This window comes from Natrix helvetica, assembly GCF_964273705.1.
Source record: "Natrix helvetica genome assembly, chromosome: 3".
In the NCBI taxonomy this organism is placed as follows: Eukaryota; Metazoa; Chordata; class Lepidosauria; order Squamata; family Natricidae; genus Natrix; species Natrix helvetica.
In genome coordinates, this window is record NC_138549.1 from 132,049,117 (window position 1) to 132,073,308 (window position 24,192).

Consider the following 24,192-nt stretch of genomic DNA (forward strand, 5'->3'; position numbering starts at 1 on the left):
TAATCAGTAAACAGTAACAAATCGGAACAATTTCAGAGGTGAATAGCAGGATTTGGAGAGTTCGGAAAACCTATGAAGGCTTGCTAAAGGAAAAAAATTTAGTCTACAGAAGATATAACTGAGGCGAAATGCAATAGCAATTTTAAACATTTTAAGAGTTCACACATATAATAATAATAATAATAAATTGAATTTATTAGCCGCTCCCTTTCCAAGTAGGACTCGGGGCGGCGTACAATGGAGCATATAAAACATAGAAAATGTATAAAAAACAAATAGACATACATACATACCAAACACATATACACATACACGGACACGGACACGGAGGAGGTAATAAATTACATCATATAGACAGTTAAAATTAGCATTAAAATACCCCAATTGTAAGAACTCAATATGTAATTAAAAATTTAACGTTTAAAAACAATTTAAAAAACAGTTAGGAGGAATAAGAGAAAAATTACGATTGAGCCAGGCCAGATAATTGAAAGAGGTGGGTCTTCAGCTGTACACGGAAGGAGCGGAGATCGGACGTAATCCTGATGTCGCGGGGGAGGTCATTCCACAGGGCTGGGCCCATCACAGAGAAGGCTCTGCTCCTGGGTGTCGCCCCCCGGCACTGTTTGGCGGACGGCACCCGGAGAAGTCCCTCTCTGTGTGAGCGAATCGGTCGTAGGGATGTGTGGGGCAGGATGCGATCCTGCATGTAACTAGGCCCTATGCCATGAAGCGCTTTAAAGATCATAATCAAAACCTTGAAACGCACTCGGAATACCACAGGAAGCCAGTGCAGCTCGCGCAGGAGAGGTGTTACAGGGGAGTATCTAGTCCTCCCCATAATCACCCGCGCGGCCGCGTTCTGGACCAACTGTAGTCTCCGAGTGCATCTCAGGGGAAGCCCGATGTAGAGAGCATTGCAGTAATCCAGGCGAGACGTCACTAGCGCATGGGTGACTGTGCGTAGGGCATCCCGGTCCAATAAGGGGCGCAATTGGCGCATCAGGCGGACCTGATGGAACGCCCCCCTTGCCACGGCTGTTACATGGTCATCCATGGACAGCCGGGCATCTAGGAGGACGCCCAAATTGCGCACCTGTTCCATGGGGGCTAGTTGGACGCCCCCAATGGCCAGAGATGGGAGCACCTGGTTGAACCGGGAGGCCGGAAGCCACAGCCACTCCGTCTTGGAAGGGTTGAGTTTTAGTCGGTTGCCATCCATCCAGACCCGTACGGCCTCCAGACACCGGGACATCATTTCGACGGCCTCATTGGGGTGGTTCGGGGTGGAAATGTATAGCTGAGTATCATCAGCATACAGATGATATCCCACCCCAAAACCACGGATGATCTCGCCCAGCGGTTTCATATATGTGTTGAACAGGAGAGGCGAGAGCACCGATCCCTGTGGCACTCCACATGTGAGTGACCTCCGGGTCGAACTCTGCTCCCCTGCCAACACACGTTGCGTCCGATCAGAGAGGTAGGAGCCAAACCACCGTAAAACGGTGCCCCTGACTCCCAGCCCCTCTAGCCGGCGCAACAGGATACCATGGTCGATGGTATCGAACGCCGCCGAGAGATCTAATAGGACCAGGATAGAGGAACAACCCCTATCTCTGGCCCTCCAGAGATCATCAACCAATGCAACCAAGGCCGTCTCAGTGCTGTGCCCGGGTCGGAAGCCGGACTGGTGCGGGTCTAGATAATCATTTTCCTCCAGGTGACGAGGGAACTGCTGTGCCACCACACTCTCTACAACCTTCGCTAAAAAAGGAAGGTTGGAGACCGGACGATAATTGACTAGGTCCGTTGGGTCCAGGGAAGGCTTCTTGAGCAGGGGCCTCACCACCGCCTCTTTCAAGGCGGCCGGTAGAGACCCCTCACCCAACGAGGCGTTCACCAGGCCCAGGAGCCAGTCGCGCGTAACCTCCCAGGATGCCAGTACAAGCCAGGAGGGACACGGGTCCAATAAACATGTGGTGGGTCGCAGACGTCCACGCAACCTGTCCAAATCCTCGATGGCAACCGAGTCAAACTCCTCCCAGAGCGGTCCCTCAAGACTCGCCACGGGCGTCTCTACTGGACCACTGAAAGGGGCCCATCCCGTCCGGATTTGAGCGACTTTGTCCTGTAGATATTTCCCAAACTCCTCTGTTCTGCCCTGTAGTGGGGCTTCCCGTGGTCTCTCAAACAAGAGGGAACGGGTCACCCGAAACAGGGCGGCAGGGCGGTTATCTGCAGACGCAATAAGAGCGGCACAATGTTGACGTTTGGCCGCTCTTAATGCCACGAGGTACGTCTTCAAATATGCTCTTACCTGTGCTCGGTCAAATTCGGAACGGGAGGATCTCCAACGACTCTCTAGGCGTCTCTTGTGGCGTTTCATCACCCTTAGCTCCTCGGTAAACCAAGGTGCCAAGGTGGTTCGTCGCCGCAGGAGAGGCCGCAGAGGCGCCACCCGGTTTAGGGCCCCGGTAGTCGCACTATTCCATGCGTCTACCAGGTCCTCCACCCGGGGGCGGGTCAGGTCCACAGGGGGTGGCCCAAGTTCCGTCTGGAACCTATCTGGTTCCATCAGGCGCTTGGGGCGGAACCATCTAATACCTTCCAGTTCCGCCTCCTCGCGGCGGGGGGTAGCACCAGGGAAGTCCAGCCGGAGAAGTGAGTGATCCGACCATGACAGGGGAATAATGTCTAGATCCCCTATTCCCAGATCACTCGTCCACTGGCCAGAGACAAAAACAAGGTCCAAGGTGTGGCCTCCCTCGTGAGTAGGACCCTGAATTAACTGGGTCAGGTCCATGGCTGTCATGGAAGCCATGAACTCCCGCACCCCCTCAGACGCTTCTCCCATCGACGGCAGGTTAAAATCAAATGGTTGGAACTATAAGAAGATTCAGGCTATATATCAGGAGGAATTGACTGACTACTTGAGCTGCGAAATAGTCCACCCCACTTATTTTTGAATGAAAAAAGGAAAAAATAATATCTCTGTACTTAATACGTTGCTTGTCTGATAATGACAATTTCAGGAGAAATTGCTTCAGATCAGTGATTCTGATACATGCACAATTGGTGTCAGTGGGGTATTCCCATTATTAATACAGCCAAGTTTATAATTCAGATAAGAGGTAGAAGCAACTGGTATTTGTGAAGAGTTCCATGTATGCACTGTTGTTATGATAATGTTTCAGACTGAGCTCAGTGCTTTAAAAATGGTCCCCTGTATATTTATAAAGATATGCTTCAAAAGCCTCCACTAAAAACTGTAATAAAACTACTAGCCACTTGACACGGGGTGCAATGATCAGATTAGGCCATTAATTTGAGAGTCATGTAATTAGAACCTTTATGTTTACATCATGCAACTTTCAATCTTACCATATCTGCTAATTGAGGTCCGTGATATGCTGGCAGAAGCAGGAATATTATAAGAAGAAGTCTGTTTAGGAACAAGGGCAACTACAGAGCGATCAGAGACCTGGTAGAGGGGGAAAAAGGCATGTAAGCAGACGGAATATTGCAAGGAAATGCAGTACTAAAACATATTCATACTCTACTGTGAGCTGAAAATGATGAAAGTTATAAATCTCATAATGAAGTGTTGGCAGGAACATATGGGATGCCATGAAGTGTCAGAAGACTAAGGAAAATGAAGGGTATATTTCCCTCCTGGCCTGTTGTGTCCCTGAAGAAAAGAACTGAGAAATGAAAAGACATATTGAAGGCACTCTCTGTCATTTTGATTTAAGATTATGTTTGATCCAATAAAAACAGAGATTCCCAAGCATTGTAGCAACCCAATTAAAGCAATAACATACTGGGAATAAAGTAGCTATAATAATGTTATGGATCATAAAAAAATCCTATTAAATCATTTTTTTAGTTTTTATGAACTTTAAAAGTTTGATTTATAAAGGAACAAGTAATAAAATCATCTTTCATTATCTTAAATGACCACTCCTACAACTACCCCCCTCCACAAAAGGGTGGTTGGAAATAAATCTGGAAAAATAAAATTATAAATGCATATTAATATTTATAATAATATTTTGTTAAAGCAAAATGGCAATATTTATACTTATAAGACTCAGAAAGCTTTTAACTAATCTTCATTAGCAAACCTTTATTTACCTGAATTATATATTAATAATCTCTCAGTGTAAATGTGTTGCAGAAAATAAAATTGAAAAGTTTGGCTGAAATTAGGTGCTTATTTATTCAAGCTATTCATTAGGCAACAAAGTTATTAACAAAGCACAATTTATCAATCTGATCTAGTAACTTTACACATACAAATAAATCTGTATGTTCATTTCTTGAAGTCAATAACACAGGGATGAGAAATCTCCCTTTTACACAAGAACAGTAGTTTTTACCAAAAAAAAAGATGTTATTTTTAATGAGAAATATTTATGACATGTATTTGAATGTGATACAAATATCTACTAGAGTTGAAAATTGGTTTTTAGGATTTGAATCTTCATGTAATTTCTATGGGTATGATAGTTGTTTTTGTACTTATTTAGTTTATAACTTCACCATCTATCAAAATTAGCCTTCAGGTGGTAGAATTGGAAGCCAAAACATTCAAAGGGTGTTGGATTGCTTGTCCTTGGTCTTTCAAAAGCTTTTTATAACCTCGCTCTCTTTAGGTAACATATTAGTTCCCAACAAAGATCAATCTGCGAGGTTTTGGAGGTTTCCTGGGGATTCCTTTGCTATAAGGACTAATACTGGTAGTTATTAGCTATTGTTAACAAACAAAAAAGCCACTTCTGAACCTCCTTGTTTGTATGGTTGTGATTATGGTTGATTTAAAGTTGGAATAATCCAAAAGAAATTAACTGTTTGACATAAATATTGGGATTTTTGCAGATTTCCTTCTAGAATTAGATTTGGGAGAAATCTCAAATAGATTTGCATGTTGGAATGAGCTGTTCTAATTTACATTCCCTAAAGTTATATATGAGAATAGATGTGCTATAAAATGATATACAAAATACTTAGAGAATTGTATGTTGAAATATATGATACATGTTCATTTTAATGTATTAAACAAATAAATAAAAAACCTAAGCAGGTTCCTTGCAAGGAAGGAGATTTGTAAAATTATTGCCATTCCACTTATAGTGTCGTTATAGACTATATATATATAAAATATAGTTCTAATTTTCTGGTGGAGTCAAGTTACCTGACTTGGTTTGTCTATTGGTCTGTCGTAGGGCAAAAGAAGAAATCAGTTGTATATTTTGTGCAGCTTGGTGGGGTTGTATGGACTTTTCTGGTTTAAGCATGCATATAATATATTTTTATTGGTCCATAAACTCCCACTACTAAAGATCCAAAAGCCCCACAAAGTGTGAATCTATTTTGGCCATTATTGGTTATCATACTATTTTTAGAATGAACTACAACTAGCAATGGAACAAAAATGAATATAACATACTTTTAATCACAGTTCTGTCTTAAACGGTATACTTGGTCTTTCTAAGAAAAAAACAATCTCTTGGTTCTAAATAATCGCCATACTGAAGTTCCACGGTGACTGTTAATTACAGTAAAATAGATTATATTGGCTCAGGATTATATAACAAACATCGCTATTTATTATTTCTACTCAGAAGTCTAACTCATTTTTTTAAAAAACCCACTAATAACTTGCAACTAGTATGTGTTAAAGTGTCACTTTGATAACATTTCTATTCAAGAAAGGCTAGGTGCTCCCTGCAGTTTAAACAACTTTGAGTTGAGCTGATAAATGATATGTTAAGAATAGATTGTGCACATTTAGTAGCAAATTATTTCTTTTTCATTCTCATGAAATGGAAACAGCTATTACTGTCAGCTGGGCCAACTGTCTGATTAATGTAAAGGGCAAACCAGGAGCACAGGAAAATACTAGCAACTCTGCAATACATGCTCTAGGCAACTAGTACTAAAGAGAAGTTAGCATGCCTTAGTCCAGCATTTTGTTTCTCACAGCAGCCAACTATATTCTTCTGGGATGCTCTCAAAGGGGAGATGAGGGCATATCTATCTTCTGCCCTTGTGTGGAATTTGGAGATGATGTCCCTGGTTAGAGATAACCTTGATTTTTTCAAGATTTTAGGAAGCTGAAATCTACAAATTTATCCAATCCTACCATACAGCCATCTGAACTTAGTGGCCATTATCACGTATTGCATTCATAAATTCCAGAATTAATTATGCAGCGCATGAAGAGAGATTTTATTTTATTTGTTCTTTATCTCCTATCAATCAGTATTATTGGATGACCTCTGGTTCTACTGATTTGAGTGGGAGAAAATGTCACTCTGCCCACTCTCTCCATAGCATGTTTTACACCTCTTAACCCTGTTCCCCTGAAGTCATTTCTCCCCAATCCCTTTCCTTAAAGCTTTCCCCTTAAGGAAAAGGTTTTCCATCACTTTAGTTGCATTTTCTGCACTTTTTAAAGCTCTATTAGATAGAATTGAAGATAGTATTATAGAGCTGAGAGTGATATAAATGCATTACAATGTTGGCAGTTTTATTTTCAATAATTTCCTAGTGTCTCTCAGCACAGAGGTTATCTTTTCAAAATCATCACCCACTAGGCTGACATTTCCATTGAATTATCTACTAGAACTCCAGTATGGTATAATATTTAAGGTGTTTAATTATCCTCACCACAGAAAATCATTGGCTGACTTTGGGCTAGTGATAGTCTTTCTTAGTGCAGTTTATTTGCATCGCAAATAAAATGAAAGGAGATTTTCACTTGAGAAATTGCTCATTTATTACACTCTTTGTAAAAGGTCCTTTTACAGGCAGGTCCTTTTATCCCATGACATCAGTTTAGTTTATTCATAGCTTTGGAAGAGGAACATGTCAAAGACTGTTTGAAAACTCTAGTATACAACATCAACGGGCTACTGCTATCAATGTGCCAGGTGACATTCTCAGAAAACTTTGAAACATTGGTCAGACAAGTGTCACATTTTGTGAATTTTCCTTCAGCAAGGCATATTCTATTAAATGCTAGTGTTCTTTACTCTTTTTTAAACTAATTTTACTAATTTACCTAAGAAGAAACATTGAAATAAACAAACTCAAGACTTCCTAGGACTCATTTTAAAACTCAATATTACATAACAATTTCCTGTTTTTAGTGCAGATCTTAACTAGGTGGTTTTCAGTTTGTTGTAGCACGGCCAGCTGTTTCCAACATCTAGTTCTTTCCTAAACCTTCAAATATTCCAGTTAGTTCAGTGATGAGCTCACCTTATTACAGCAAGGGTTAAATCTACTTTCTGAGTTTTATGTATTCTTTGCTTCACCCTAACCAGTACCTGCAGTTGAAAATTCATTGCATTCTTCTGTTATACAATTCTTGCCTGCACAATGTTATTTGCACGTGTAAAAATAGTGAATCCTTGGGGAAATGCATTTATCAAACAATGAATTTCTAGGATTGCAAAGGTGACTAGGAGTCAAATAAGAATCTGACTCAATTGTTTGTTGACTGAGTATAAATAAACTTGATGTGACATCAAGAATTTCTGGGCCCTCACATATCCTTGCACAAAAATAGCTAAGAAAGAAAGAAATAGGAAAGATGCTTAAATCTTAAGCGGAGGTTAAATCTTATTTAACTTGGTTGGATATACTGTTAGCAAAGATGGTTAAAGATTGCACTAGATTTTCATAAGTGCTTTTTATAACAATAGAGTGATTTGCTTCCTTGTATTTATGGTAAGTTGAAAATGCATAAGAAGAATTCACTCTATTCAATGAAACAGATTGGGAATGTTGATTTTAAAATGTATAATTGAATGTCATGCCCTTGTCTGGCTTTTCATATTATTTATTTAAAATCAGCATGACTATTACTTAACTTCTTTGTAGACATGGATAATATGTGTTTCTATTTAAAGAGGTGTGTTGACAACTTACTTGCTGACCTTGAAAATGCAACTTTTAGTAGGTAGGTGAATGCCAAGCGATGAATAGGGATTTTAGAAGTCCAGAGCACTAGGACAAGTAGAATAAAATAGTTTGGGGAATGAATAGGAATATTGTAGTTGGGACAAATTTAACTTCACAATGGCTTTAGATTTTTTTTAAAAATTATATTTTTGTTCCTACGTAGATAAAGACAAGGTTCTTTATAGAAGAGAATTGTGCCTTCTTTCCCCATGTCCATGTATTGAGCAGAGATGTCAACAGAAAGAAAGACTATATTCAGAATCTGTGCAAAGGCCAAAGCAGAGGAAGTCTACATATAGAAGTCTCTATCTCAGTTTTTAAAAAATGTATTCATGCTTAATTTCCAGGCCCATTAAGTAGACTAGACTAAGATATCAACACCAGAGGGAGGCTGAAACTACTTTAATACGACTGGCTATAACAACAGAATATATTTCAGAACCTTAAAAACCTGATTTTGCCATCTTATGATGAGTGACTTAGGGAAGCATCTGCTTGAGATACAGTATTTCCAAACTATATACAGATGCTAGGGGCTTAAAAATAATGTTTAGGCTCCTTTTGTCCAGTCAACAGATCCAGTGTATCTGTATCAAGGTCATCTTTCTTACTCTGTACACTAACCTACAATCATTGTGTTTGTAATCAAAAGCAAACGATTTCAGAAGGAGGGTCAAGAAGACAATTTTATTCTTTGATAATTTTATTAGGATTCATTAATGTTGGATCATCTAAAGGTCAAGGAGGGTTGTGCTATAGGTTAAAGGTGACCAAATAACAGTTCAGATGTTCAAATTCAATTAATTTATCTGGCAATTGAGATGTATTTTCTTTCATCCATGAGAATGTTTTTTCTTATATCTTCGTTGAATAAGAGCTAAATTGAAAACATACACAACTTGACCTGGAGCCGATGCACAGTTATGAGATTAACTAATATTTCATTAAGCACTGAATTGTAACTAAATTGTTCCACTTTGAGGACACTGTAAAATGTCCAGAAGAATCAACGGATACATAGTATTTAGATTCAAGCAGAACTAATAATTTTCTGGGTATTATCTCCTATACAACCAGACTTGACAAAAATCACATATCCTCCTTATATTGAGTTCTTAATGTGGTTGAGCAACAATCAATCTCCCATTCATTTTTATCCTTAAAAGAGTTAATAAATAGGAGACTAAGTGAATATGAATAAAAGGCTTACTCATAAAAATAACATAATTAGCATTTGTAGTAGGGGCCATATCTACTCTTTGGAATATTGTTCATCATGATGACTACAGATGTACTCCAGACCTGAGCAAGCAGATAGGACTGGCTGACATTGATACTGAGAATTGGCAACATATCATCACTAACACCTTTTGAGGCATAGTTATTGCTTGTTTAATCAGAAAGTAAAAATGTGTATGCTATATTGCATATTGGACTATATCCAAAATGAAAGGTGAAAGTCACAAATTTTCACAATATGGAGATAGTGTCATATAAAACTAGCACCCCTTCCTAAAAGCATATTTTTAGGTGGCTTTGTAGAAAATCATTTGCACATGCACATGCTTAATAGTCTGAGATGTTTATTTTGACTGTTGCTTTTTCTTATGGAACTATCCACCTCAGGGAAAAGAATAGTCCATAAAACTGTCACTATGGCAAGGAATGCTTGTCAAGTGTAGTTCCCTAGCAAATGAGTCCTGCAATATAACTTCTCTGCCAGATATGATAGGACAGGTAGATCTAATTAAGGAGAGGTTCCTCAGATAATCCAGCTCCATGCCATGAAGATCCATGTGGGAGATGACTTGAACATGCCTGGCTGCGATCAGAGCCCCTGACATAGCCACAAGCCCAACTGGTACACTACCCAAAGCTGTTCAAGAGCCCTTCTAGACATTACTGCAGCAGCCATGATGGGTTGTGAATATAGGAGGACTCCCAGATTGCACATGGAGTCCATTTGGGGCAGTGAAGCTCTACCCAGTACCAAATGTAGCATAGTCCTAGAACTAATAGGTTGGAGCTGCTGGTTGGAAGGGGGGAAGCAGAGAGACAAAGAGGAGTAGGTAGTGGCCCACGCACCTAACTGCACACGAATCATATGTCCATAAACCAAAATAGTAATAATACATTCTGGATTAGTGCACTTGAAATTGTGATTTTATTTATTTCAAAATGACCGGTTTAGTTCAATGTAATAGCTGTCTTGCACCTGTCTTTCACAGTACTCTTTTCAAATTTGGATACTGTCCCCTTTGTAAACAAATTACTAGTCTACATAGACAGATTATCTATCTAGAATCTCTAATCTGTGCTCTCCAAGCAGAAATTAGGTGTCCAATTCGGCCATTCCACTCTATGGAGATGCCAGGCTATCAGTCCCCACCCCCTACCGCAAAGATCCTGCAGGAGAAGAGCAGTCTGGACAACCGTGGGATCTGGCAGAGTGAGAGCTGTGAACCATAAACACAAAGCTTTTGCTGTGACCCAGCATAACAGATATAGTGCCCTTGCTGACACTAATGGGGACACTAAAGAGACAGGTCAAGGTAGTTGTGATAATGATGACTCAAATAAGCAGGGGATCATGGTCCAAAATGAAGAACTTACTTCGGAAAGGTGAAATGGGGAACCAGGTATCACACATCAGTCGCACAAGAAGAGCAAGGTATGCAAAAAGAGAAGTCACCTTCTGGTTGGTGATTCAATCATAAGGGATGTAAATTTAGGAAAGAATATGGAGGTTTTAAAAGAGGTCAGGTGTCTGCCAGGTGCTACTGCCAGCAGAGACAAGAGGCGTATTCTTAAGATAGTCAAGAATGCAAGTAAGGACTGTGATGCTGATTCTATTATACATCTTGGCACAAATAATCTGTCCCCAAAAGATGTACTTTCTGTGAAGAATGATTTCCAGAGCTTGGGGTATGAACTTAGTAGTATAGGTTGTAGGCTTATCTTTTCAGAGGTTTTACCAGTATATAAGGAAGAAAAAGGGGCGGGCCAGTGTGTAGCAGAGTTTAATGTGTGGCTAAAGGAGTGGTGTAAAAGGGAAGGCTTTGGTTTTATTAGTCATGATGCCTGCAGCTGGCCCAATGAAAAACTGTACAAAAGAGATGGTTTGCACCCATCCAAGAAAGGGTCTGAGTTACTTGGCATTAAATTCACAGATTTTCTGGATAAACATTTAAACTGAACAGCGGGAACAGAGAATTAACTGAAACAGAACATTTCTGTCCCCAGCAATCTAAAATTCATAGGGTTATCAGTGCATGTAACACAAATGTTTGTGTGGGTAAGATTATCATTCCCACTGTCAAGCAAAACCAAGCACTTAATAGTGAGTACCATACCATGTGCATGAATCATACAAGTGGCAAGAAAATAGGGGCAGTCAGGCATAACACAGGTAATGTAGACAGTAACACAGGGTCAATCAAAATGGACTCAAATGTCTATACACCAATGCACAGAGTATGAGGAACAAACAGGACGAATTAGAAATTCAAGTAAAAGAGGGCAGATACTATATTGTTGCCATTACAGAAACTTGGTGGGATGAAACCGACAAATGGAACATACAGCTAGAATGATTTAAATTATTTAAAAGAAATAGACAAAATAAAAGAGGAAGTGGAGTTGCACTATAAGTAAGAAATAATTACCTCTCTACAGAAATAGAGCACAAGAATGATGAGAACTATCTTGAATGCATTTGGGTCAATATTAAATATTGTGGGGTAAATGACATTGCCATAGGACTATACTATAGGCCATCCAACCAAGCAGAGGAAGTAGATGAACTTTTTGCTAGTCAGCTAACAAAGGAAGGACACCACAATAATAGTGGGGGATTTTAACTACCCTGGCATCAACTGGGAAACAAATTCTGCACCAAGTGGAAGATCCAACAGGTTCCTAACAAACCTAGCAGACAACTTTGTTTCCTAAAAAGTAGAGAAGGGAACAAGGGGATCAGCCTTATTGGACTTAATTCTCACTAACAGAGAGGAAATGATAGAAGGTGTTAAAGCCACAGGAACCCTGGGGCAAGTGACCACGCAATATTGGAATTCAACATTATGCAAACACAAGTAGTAGAACAAAGTGAAACTAGAGTCTTGGACTTTAAGAGAGCTAATTTCAATAAACTTAAAGAGAGCTTAGGAAAAATTCCATGGATGAGAATCTTAAGGGGAAAACAACTAAAGAAGCTTGGGAAATTTTGAAAAATGAAATTACAAAAGCCCATTCTAGCACAATACCAATGAAAAAGAAAAATAACAGTTCCTAAAGGAAACCAGCATGGCTGCATAAAGAACTCTCTGACAAATTGAAAGACAAAAAAGATAAGTATAAAAAGTGGAAAGGGGGGGGGGGTTCATAACTAAGGCAGAATATCAGCAAATAGCCCGAGCATGTAAAGATGAAGTGAGGAAAGCTAAGGCTCACAATGAAGAAAGGCTTGCCACAAAGGTAAAAAATAACAAAAGAAGCTTCTTCCAACATGTTAAAAACAAGAAAAAAGTTAAGGAAACAATTGGTCCATTGCTGGAAGAAAGTGGCAGGAAGGTGACAAGCAACAGGGAGAAAGCAGAACTATTTAACACATGTTTTGCATCTGTCTTTACCCAAAGGGATAAAACAGTCCAATCTATCAAAAACAGGACCACAAAAATCAGATTAGGAACACAAGCTGAAATAGGGAAGAAAATGGTAAGTGAGCACCTGTCTACCTGGCAGATAAGATCTCAGAACCACTGAATTATATCTTTCAGAGATCCTGGAGCACAGGGGAACTACCAGGGTACTGGAAAAGAGCTGATGTGGTTCCCATCTTCAAAAAAGGGGGAAAAACAGATCTAGGAAACTACAGACCTATCAACCTGACATAATAGCCAAAAGCCAACATGGGTTTGTCAAAAACAGATCATGCCAGACTAATCTTTTTGCATTCTTTGATAATGTGACAAAATTAGTGGACCAGAGGAATGTCATCAATATAGTTTACTTGGACTTCAGTAAGGCATTTGATAAGGTAGACCATAACCTACTACTAGATAAAGTAGAAGAATGTGGGTTAGACAGCATCACCACCAGATGGGTTTGTAACCAACTGCACTCAATGTGTAGTCCTCAATGGAACGGCATCTACATGGAGGGAAGTCTGCAATGAAGTACCCCAAGGCTCTGTTTTAGGCCCAGTACTCTTCAACATCTTCCTCAATGATTTGGATGAGGGAATAGATGGGGAACTCATCGAATTTGCAGATGACATCAAGCTGGCAGGAATAGCCAACACTCCAGAAGATAGGCTAAAGATACAGAAGGATCTTGACAAACTTGAACATTGGGCACTATCTAATAAAATGGAATTCAATGGTGAAAAGAGTAAGGTTCTACATTTAGGCAACAGAAACGAAATGCACAGGTACAGTATAGGTGGTACCTTGCTCAACAGTAGTAACTGTGAAACGGATCTTGGAGTCCTAGTGGACAATCATTTAAATATGAGCCAGCAGTGTGCAGCAGCTGCCAAAAAGGCCAACACAGTTCTAGGCTGCATAAACAGAGGGATAGAATCAAGATCACGTGAAGTGTTAATACCATTTTATAATGCCTTGGTAAGACCACACTTGGAATACTGCGTTCAGTTTTGGTCACCACAATGTAGAAAAGATGTGGAGACTCTAGAAAGAGTGTAGAGAAGAGCAACAAAGATGATTTGGGGACTGGAGACTAAAACATATGAAGAACGGTTGCAGGAACTGGGTATGTCTAGTTTAATAGAAAGAAGGCCTAGGGGAGACATGATAGCAGTGTTTCAATATCTCAGGGGTTGCCACAAAGAAGAGGGAGTCAAACTATTTTCCAAGGCACCTGAGGGTAGAACAAGAAGCAATGGGTGGAAACTAATCAAGGAGAGAAGCAACTTAGAACTGAGGAGAAATTTCCTGACAGTGAGAACAATTAATCAGTGGAACAGCTTGCCTCCAGAAGTTGTGAATGCCCCAACACTGGAAGTCTTTAAGAAGATGTTGGATAGCTATTTGTCTGAAACGGTATAGGGTTTCCTGCCTAGGCAGGGGGTTGGACTAGAAGACCTCCAAGGTCCCTTCCAACTCTACTATTGTATTATTGTATTACAATATATACTGGTACTGATACATTTCATACAAAATTCTGTATCTTGAGGAATGCTAAACGGTAATGAATGTGGATATTTTAGGGACTTTTTAAAATGAGAACAAGAAAATGAATCAATATGTGAAAGCCTCTTATACAGACTACATGGTCCTAATTATCTGTTTAGTATAAGCTCTTAAATTATATCTTATATACCATTTCAGGAGAAAAAAAATGATCTGTTTTGATATTTTAAAAATAACAAGTGGCAGATAAACACTTTTGACAAGTGAAAGGGGAGATTTTTATGGGATGTGAGAGCAAATGGGAATTTTCTTAATGGTACAACTGAGCACTAAGTCTAGTGAAGTTTATATAAAAACCGCACTGCTGGTAATTAGCATTTTGACTGAACTTGGCAAGCTCTGAGGGCTGCAAAAATGGGGAAGTTGCATGTATGTCGTGAGTCACTTACATGAAGGTCTGGAATAAAGCACGAGTAGGTTTATTTTAAGTTAGAACTGAGGAGAAACTTCCTGACAGTTAGAACAATTAATCAATGGAACAGCTTGCCTCCAGAAGTTGTGAATGCCCCAACACTGGAAGTCTTTAAGAAGATGTTGGATAGTCATTTGTCTGAAATGGTATAGGGTTTCCTGCCTAGGCAGGGGGTTGGACTAGAAGACCTCCAAGGTCCCTTCCAACTCTGCTATTGTATGGTATTGTATAATACATCCAAACTCAAAGCCACTCAGTCTTGCCAGGGTTCTGCTAAAACCTGAGATTTTCCAACTAGAACCTCATAGCCTCCAGGGACTGGGTAAGGCACTATTGCTTAATTTTGCCATGGACATGGAAATATTTTTTTAAAAGGCATACTGGTGACCTGGTAAATATACTGATTAGGCCATTGCAATAATGGAGTCATATAGATGCTGAATAGAAGAGTACTGAACCCTCAGCAGGTGGCTGATATCACATCCTAAGGACTTTAGCTACTTCCTTAGGCCAGCAAGCTCAATCCAGTCCTAGATTAATGGGCAAGATTCCTTCCATGCCTCTCTATCATATCTGCAACTAGGCTGGTGTCCAGTTCTGAGAAAAAAAATCTGAACAACTGTGTATACGGAACATATACGGAACATATACGGAACAAATTCTTCCACATGCCCATCAAAGAAGTTCTCTGAGCTGAAAGCCAGGGTCTCTGAAGGTCCACTGACAGGATACTGGTATTGAAATCAGAGAAGCGGAATGCAAATATGGTATAAAACATCAGTATTGTGTTACACGCTCATTGCCTTTTTAGCTCATCTGCATATACTGTCTGTCTTAGGAACACAGCTGGCATTTTTAATTTACTCAATTTACAGGTCTGCTTGTTTCGGTGAGATGTGCATCAGGACGGTTTCCCTTTTTAATATGTGAACATGCTGAACCATTCAGATTTATAATCTAAATATGCCTCTCACTGGCTGTCTTATTAGAAAAGATGCTGAGAAATTAGGTTTCAGGTATTCCCCCTCCCCCTTGGTCCACTCAACTGATTTCTGTGGTCTGCATGCTAGGCTTTATTTGCCTACCTGATAATGAATCAACGTGTTTAACCGCTTCCAGTCACCCTCAATCTTGGTTGTGATGTCTTCATCCTGAAGTACCACACGTGCTATTCGGCCTTGGCGCCATTCTAAAGAAAGAGTAACAACAGACTCGCAAATCAAATCAGATGCCTAGAAATCTTATTGTGGGAATGGGAATCTCAAAATGCTTATCTTTCATAAAGAAACAAAATAAAATAAATAAGAAATGACATTCAACAGCTGTTAACTCCTTCACAAATTCAGTTGATGTTTGCTGGTTTCAACAGATGGGATTGAGGAGGCTGACCCCAATATTTCAGAGCTCATTGCAGACAATCTGTTGTATTCTCCCATCTATACTAAAAACCTTCTGAGAGATCTTAGAGAACTAAGCAGCATCAGAGTAGTCAAATGTATATACATTAATTACATTGCTTACAGCTAACTCTACTCTTGTTATACTGTACATTAAACACACAATCAAAATCATGTATTATGGGCATGAGAGGGAAAACCTTTACCTCTGAACTTTTCAATTACAAAATAAATACACTTTACAATTTATTCTTTTTTCCCAAGTAAAAATCCTTCTTTATCTAGGCTTATTTTTGTATATATATAAAATGAGATGGATCAGATGACAAAGCTGGGGATTAGCTCTTTCCAATTGCTTCCAATCCACACTAAGACCTTATATGTTTAATTTAGAATAATATAAGGATTGGCTGTACCCTATGCAATTATCCTCTTATGTAGCTTAAATCTGAATCAATCCAAAATTGATATATTTTGTGAATAGTGAAGGAAGAAAAAATGAAGACCATCTTCACAGTAAATAGTATGTATATCTACATTGGACCATCCTTCAACAATCTTACCCCAATAAGGTCACCTACACTTCTTGTCATTTATAGACTACTTTTCCTACATATAAAATATAAATAAATACACTGTATAAGTAAATATACTGTAACCAAATTCATAGTTCTATATGCAGGCAATTTCTTATGATTTTCTATGAGTTCCTTAAATATTATGACCCCTTCACAGACAGAACCCAAACTCATATATTACTCTCTGCTATCACAAAACCAAGAGATTCCTACCCAAGTCCATGTCAACAGCTCGAGGCCTTTGGGAATATGGAACATTTTTATATACTGCATCAAGAATCTTCTCCTTGACTTGTGTGATAGTATCACAGTTAAGCACCTTCACGGGAATCTCAGGACTATTTTCATTATCAGGATTCACACAGTTCAAGATCTATAAAAGCAAAATAATTAAAATGGGAAACTAAACTTGGAAAAGTTAGGGAAAAACCATCACCATTTAATCATAGTAATGATTAGAAATAAGCTGGAAATATTTTACTGTATATAGCTCCAACAAGAAAATCTAGAGTGTTACGTTAGTGTTACTTAAATTGGGAAAATAATTGCTTATATCACATTAAAAAAAGACGATGTGGAAACAGAAGGAATAAACTTCATTGAATTTGCAAAATATATACACAAAAATAGACTGCCATTGAGTTGCCTGTATATTTTCCCAAATAAGGATAACATTTGCTTATATAAAGTGTAATACACAATGCTTTGGGAAGTTAATTTCATCTTTTCAATTATACATAGAAACAGCAAATAAAATTATGAAAACCCCTTGACAATTAGGAATGTTGGGTTTCACTATTGAAATTAAGGGGCCTTAAAGTGTAAAGGCTTGGTTTTATTTATGAATATCCTCAGTAAAACATTCCCTTCCTCACTTGTTCTCTCTGTTTTGATGTTTTAAATTGCCATGTATATTTCTTCATGAGAAAGCTCCACTATCAGAGAATATTGGAGGCATCATGTAGATTCTTGGCTTAATACACATCAGGAAATCAACCCTTGCTATATTTCACATGATGATCAACAGGTGATACTATCATAAGCTGTTTAGAGAAGACACCCACTCACTAGTGTTTTGTACTCGATCTGCTGCCTGATCAGCTTGTCCTCACTGAGGGAATAACGTGCTTCCCCTGTAATAGCATCAATTGGGCCTTTCTCCATCTGTTGCTTGATGGCACAGTACAACATGAAGAGTGGTTCTCCAGCACATTCCTGGTTGGTAAGGAAGAAAAGATAATTTACACATCAATAAAGAAATAATTTATTCAAGAAAAGCTAAACGTCAACATTGTTATACTTTAGTTTATTTATCAAGTCACAATTCACTTTTTGGTTGGTCCAAATACAATATGGTTTAAAAATAATATGCTAATTTTGGTAGCATTTACCAAAAAAAGAGGGAAGAGAAAGGAAGGATGGATTTTTAAAAAATCTTATCATTTATTCTATTACTCATTTATTTAGATAGTCTTATGTAACTAAGCCTATCTTATTGTTCAGTTCAGTGAGCAAGCGCTTGAGGAACAGCAAGACAAATACACTGTGTATTAATTAGTATTAATCGTAAGCCAACTAAAAGGCAGCTTTAAAAATGAACTATGTATTTTTTTTTACATAATATTTCCAGACTCTGGATTGGATTTGTATCCCCTTCAAATATTAAATATGATCAACAAAACACAAAAAACACAAAAACTATGGAACAAAGAAAATGGAATCAAGGGTAAAGCTCCTTACCTTTAGGAATTTGTGGAGTAAGAAAGCAAACCAGTTAGTCAGCATCTTCTCAGCTACAGACTCTGTCCTGAGAAGAAATTAGAAATTGTTGTGTATATAAAGTATCTATAACTGAAATGACATGTAGTTGTTCTCTGCTCAGTAACCTGTTCACTGCTCATTTTGGGAGAGGGTTATGAAAAGATGAATGTTATTGTATGGGTTCTGATAGAATTAACGTAACTTCTTGCCATTTTTGCGCTCCCAGAATTGTTCTTTTTACTTTTGAAAGCTTATAATACATGCAGTCCTTGACTTACAACCACAGTTGAGTCCAACATTTCTGTTGTTAAACAAGACATTTAAAAGAATTTTGCCCCATTTTATGACTTTTCTTGCCACGGTTGTTAAGTGAATCACTGCAGTTAAATTAATAACATGGTTATTAAGTGAATCTGGGTTCTCCATTGACTTTACTTGTTGGTAGATTGGAAAAAGTGATCACATGACCCCAAGACACTGCAACTGTGATAAATATGAGTCAGTTGCCAAGCATCTGAATTTTGGTCATGTGACCATGCTGTAATGGTTGTAAGTGTGAAAAACTATCATAAGTCACTGCTGTTGCGGGTTTCTTTTCAGTGACAGTTAGGATAGATTCTATTTTTTTGAACAATCACTAAATGAATTATTGTAAGTCAAAGACTTACAATAGTTACCTGTACTTTGACTAATAATATTTGACTGCCAAGTATCTTTCCTTCTAATATATACATCTACAATGGGTTCACTGGAGACTAATATAATATAAAATAAGATTTCAAATGAGAATGCATCTTCTTTTCAGTTTCAGAATTTCTCCTTTTAATCAAACTTTTTAATGAAACAAACAAGAAAGGAAACAGCCAAAGGTTAACTAACACAAAGCCTCTGGTGCTTCCCCAGCTCAGACACAAAGTATTCATATAAGCATAAATATACTCCACATACTCTAATATGACAGCAAAAATAAATGAGCTATCATAAAAAAAATATTTTACGGTCACATATGCATCAAGCTACACACAACAGTGTCAGAATATTTAAACCTGTTCCATTTTACTACTGAATTTTTTTTTTGTTTCCAAATAACCACATTTTTGCATTATGAGATCCCTGGGGTGATGATGATACAGAAGAATTCCAGGTTAAGAATAGTTTTAATATCCAGACACCAAATTCAAACTTGAAAATTCATATGGATTTCTATTGAAACAGATAAGGAAGCCAATGTATAAGTGATCCTTGTACGCTCCGGTGCACCTGAATAGTCTAATTTGTGACACTATTTTAAAGCAGCCAATCAATGTTATGATCAGAAATCCTGTCTTGAGTAAGTGAGTCAATAAATGTATATCATAATGCCTATAAACCTCTGGCTGGTCTTTCATGGGGAGCTTATGTATAATGCAACTTTTATATAACATCTGAAAAGTGGTTGGAGTACAGTAAGTGAATGTACAGAAGTGAACATTGAGAATTAAGAATGGCTAAGAATAAGTCAGGTGTAAGGCTATTAGCCCATGATATTATTAAACAAAGTGGGGTTTCCTTGAAGTAAAAAGTGTAGAATTGTGCTCATGCAAATCCTTTGAAAAGAAGTGCTTTACAAATCATGAGTGGAGAAATGAAGCAACTCTGTGAATTGTAGAAGCAGAGGCATCTCCTTCCTTTCTTGTGCAGCTGTCTGGAAAATATGTGTATGCATACAGACAGCTGAGAGTAGCTTCCAAAACAGCAGCATAAACCTGGAAAATAGCCCATCTGCATTAATAATTTGAAGTCCTTTGTTCATGCCACAGACAAGATTCGTACAAACACTAATGAAATTGCTCTACAATTTCTACTCAAGCCAGAGAGGCAAGTTAGTGGTAACAATCTTCTGCATGTGCACTTTCAGTGGAACAATTTGTTTTCTCCATTCCATGTTTCAGTAACTGAGGAAGCACTGCAGATTTAATTACAACTACTTTTAGCTGACATGGGACAATGGATTCTGTGATGCCTGTTATGGCAACAGCACGGCATGTTTCACATTCTCATGCCAAAATTTAGAAATAGAAAAATTGCATGACAAGTATTATTTGGCCTTGGAACCTCTTATATCTCCATGTTGCCTTTTATATGTGATTCAAGGTACTATACAAAATTAAAACAAACTGTAAAACATTAACAAATACAATAATAAATTACTTAGCAGCAAGAGATTGCTACACTCTCATGACGTGTCAGTCTGATTTGTGTTAAAAAAGAACTCCCAGTTTTTCCCAAAACCTAACATGGAAATCAGATTCATCCAGTATATGTTTGTTTATCAGTCAATTAGTACCTATTCCAGGTACTACTCCTGAATTCTAATCTGAGTCAGCTGTCAAATTCTCTTACATAATGGTTTTTAGCGGAGGTTACAGTCTTGACACCTCACAATGCTTTAATGTTAAAATGCCTCTGTGGATTCCTTAAAGTAAGCATGAGAAAATATATAATGGTAATTATTAGCCCATGTCTCTTTCCTGCTTTCAGGTATTTCAGAAAATGTGATTGTCATGTGATCTGCAGAAGAAAGAAAAAAGGAAAGAAAAACTATAAAAAGGAAGGTAATTGCATAGTTTAAAGTGCTTGGAGAGTTCTCCTCTTTGATTTTCTTTATCAATGGGGTAGTAAAGATAATTTCAACGTGTTTGTCCTTTATGCTGCCTCACCCATCTCACATTTGCAGGAAAAAAATCAATGCAGATTGCTCACAACTGAATGTAACAATGCCCAGCTGACAGCCAATCAGCAGCCCCTCCAAGGGGATGTTTGGTGGAGCTATAACTCCTCACACTTGATGGAAATTATACCCTGTGTCTCAGTAAATCACTGGAATTTGAGCTGGTAACAATCAGGGACAACAGAGTGACAATAGCTGGGGAAATTGCAGCTTTTTTCAAGAGCCACACCCAGGACTAGTTCCCCATGCTGCATCTAATATTATCTCTAATTTAAATATAAAGGACCTTAATGTTGATTCTTAATGGTAGCTTTGCAGGTTGTCAAATTCTTCTTTAAAAGCTATCACAGCTTTCTTTTACAAAGAGGAAGATTTTAAATGAGATATCAGAGAAAAAAAGTAGAGCTCAAGTACAGAATAAGTTAGGATGCCAGCAAAGCTGGCAGGAGATGGATGAACTTGTGAAGTCTCTCTCTTTTTTTATTAGCACCCTCTATTATTTCTTGTTTGGTGGTTTTTTTTTTTGCAATTTTAAAATATTTTTTATAATGAACTGACAAATGATTTTATTGTTTCAGCTTGTTGTTTGCTACTCAGAATCACTTTTAATGAATGGGCAGCTGTGTAAATTAGATAAAAATATCTCTACCAATCAAAAGCTTGCTTCAGATTAATTCATAATAGTCACTATTCCTTCTTCATTGGTACATTCATAGATTTTATTCTATTGCATATTTGTCCCTAATCGTATCGAAATGTCCTCAGCCATCACCATGTAACTGGATTGCCCTGTAACATTTATCCCTTATTTTGAATGGATAATACATGAAGATACAGGATTCGGAATTATAATAAGCCATAATTTGATTCAGTCAGAACCCTTTTAGCAGATTAAATGTTCATCAGTCCTTCAGAAAACCATTCTACCTCTGTGTGTATACAGCCATTTACACCAATCAGTATTATATTAGCCAGGTAGTTCCATGTAAATATTTGTTACTTGATGAGTAGTTATCTAGTTCTAGTTTGGTATACATTTTGTATAGAAAAAAGGAGGAACTATAATAGGAGAAAGGGTCAACTTAAAGTAACTGAACTAAAGAACATCACTATGTATCAGAATATTTTTACTGAGTTAATTTTAGTTAATTTATTATTGAAACACTGTAAGATTATAGGACAGTTTCTTATTTATCACGATTGTCTACTAATGCAGGAATATCATGTATGCAGACAGCATTACTAATATTACCAGCAAATTATAGCCACAAAACAAATGCTAAAACTATTGCAATGTGAACTATTTTTGTCATCTTTCACATCAAAAATAGATACATGCAAATAACATTTTAGTGTCCTCTGAAGCAGAAATATATTAAATAAATGTCTCATATTTAAAATGTACTAGCTGCTTTGTTTGTCATTCAAGTTAGAACCAGAAAAACTAATACAAGGACTAAGCCATCTATTATTTTACAATTCTCACTCAGTTTTGGTCACCTGGCTGGGAATTCTGGTGCTAGCTGTAGGATTGCCATGTTGAGGAAAACCGTCCTATAGGTGAAATATTAACACACTGTCATGAAATAACACGACAGTAAATAATATAGATTTACTGTAACCAGATTTACTGTTAAACATTGATCATTCCATACAGATCAGTTATAACCATTACTAACATAAACAACATCTGTTTCATTTCTGCTCTTTGACAATCACTTTCATCTCCCTAGAAATTTCAAAAATAGTTTTTGCAGCAGTCTGTCATTTAATTTTCATACTGAATCAGTCCATTTTAGTTTTAAATTCCACTAGAACAACCTGGGACCATTGGGTCATCCCTTCAGAGATATTTCCTTACCTAAACAGAGAAATAGAATGGTGATGGGCAGGGGTGGGTTGCTGCCAGTTTTACTACTGGTTTGCAATCCATGTGCAACCCCCATGTGCTCTGTACAATGTAAATTGTTGTTTGCGCATACGCAGAACAATTTACAGTGAACTGTGCATACGCAGTCACTAAAAACCAGTGATGTGCAGTCAGGTGAGGCAAGTGAGGCACAGCCTCACCACTCTCATCATGAAAAGAAAAAAAATGTAAAAGGAAAAAGCTGAGCTAGTTGCTGCCTCACCGTGGATGACTCTGCTTAACTGTTAAAAAAAAGCCTCTAAAAGGCGCCCTCTACTATGAGGCAGGAGAACTGCATGCCTTCTCTAGTCTAACTTTAGACGTTTTATGATCACTCGAGCAGCGTTAAGCAAGGGTTAAAAGCCTAAAAATTCCTGACGTAGCTGAGGCACACAGTTCTCCTGCCTCATAGTAGAGGGCGCTTTTTAGAGGCTTTTTTTTAACAGTTAAGCAGAGTCATCCATGGAAGCCAGGCAAAGAGCCATGCTGTAGCACACATACTTTCCCCCAGCCTCTTTCTTTTGGAAGGCTCGGATCGGCTCCCCTCCAGCTTCTCTGCCTCTCCTCTCACTCCAGCCTGCCAGCAGGAGGTTAGTGGGTGGGCTTTATTGCGTTCCAGGCATTTCCCACCTAGACAGCAGGCTGCATTTGCAATGGTGGAGGTGTTTGGGGAAGGCAGCAGGGGAATGGGGGGTGGGGGTGGCAGAGGAGCTGCTTTCAAGCCACTGGAAAAAATATCCAATCCAACTTTTGTGTGTGTTTGTTTGAGAGTGAGTGAGAGAGGGAAGGGGATAGGAGAGATAGTCCAATCCAACTTCTTCTTTTTTTGAAAGTTTTATTGGTTTTATAAAATTTTAAGGATAGGGGTAATGGATATGGGTACAAATTTTGACAGCTACATCGTGCAGGAAATGGTATTCCCCCCAAGTCTCATAACTTTTACAAAATGATAAACAAGATGTTACTGCTTAACTAAATTTAGTCCAATCCAACTTCTGTGTGTGTGTGTGTGTGTGTGTTTGAGAGAGGGGGAGGAAGGGAGAGAGGGACGAAGGAGGGGAAGGGAGAAGAAAAAGAAAATGAAAAAAGGAAACTTATTTCGCAAAGGAGAAAAACAAATGCTGTCTTTTTAAATCGGCACTGAGCATGCCTGGCTGTGGAATTCTGGGAGTTGAAGTCCACAAGTTTAAAAATATTTGAAACCCACCACTGTGTCAGTGCCTCACCAGCCATAAACCT

General features: G+C 38.3%; 1 protein-coding gene across 2 annotated transcripts in view; it reads right to left on the minus strand.

Moving 5' to 3' along the window:
- Nucleotides 1–24,192, minus strand: part of PLXNA2 (plexin A2) — a 477,739-nt gene that overhangs the window by 19,004 nt on the left and 434,543 nt on the right. For both annotated transcript variants that reach the window (XM_081948333.1, XM_081948334.1), the window contains exons 23-27: nucleotides 18,314–18,380; nucleotides 17,642–17,788; nucleotides 16,787–16,946; nucleotides 15,684–15,787; nucleotides 3,385–3,484 (exon numbers count right to left, since the gene is read on the minus strand). In XM_081948333.1, the coding sequence (XP_081804459.1) occupies nucleotides 3,385–3,484; nucleotides 15,684–15,787; nucleotides 16,787–16,946; nucleotides 17,642–17,788; nucleotides 18,314–18,380 (578 nt within the window). The remainder of the gene's footprint in view (nucleotides 1–3,384; nucleotides 3,485–15,683; nucleotides 15,788–16,786; nucleotides 16,947–17,641; nucleotides 17,789–18,313; nucleotides 18,381–24,192) is intronic.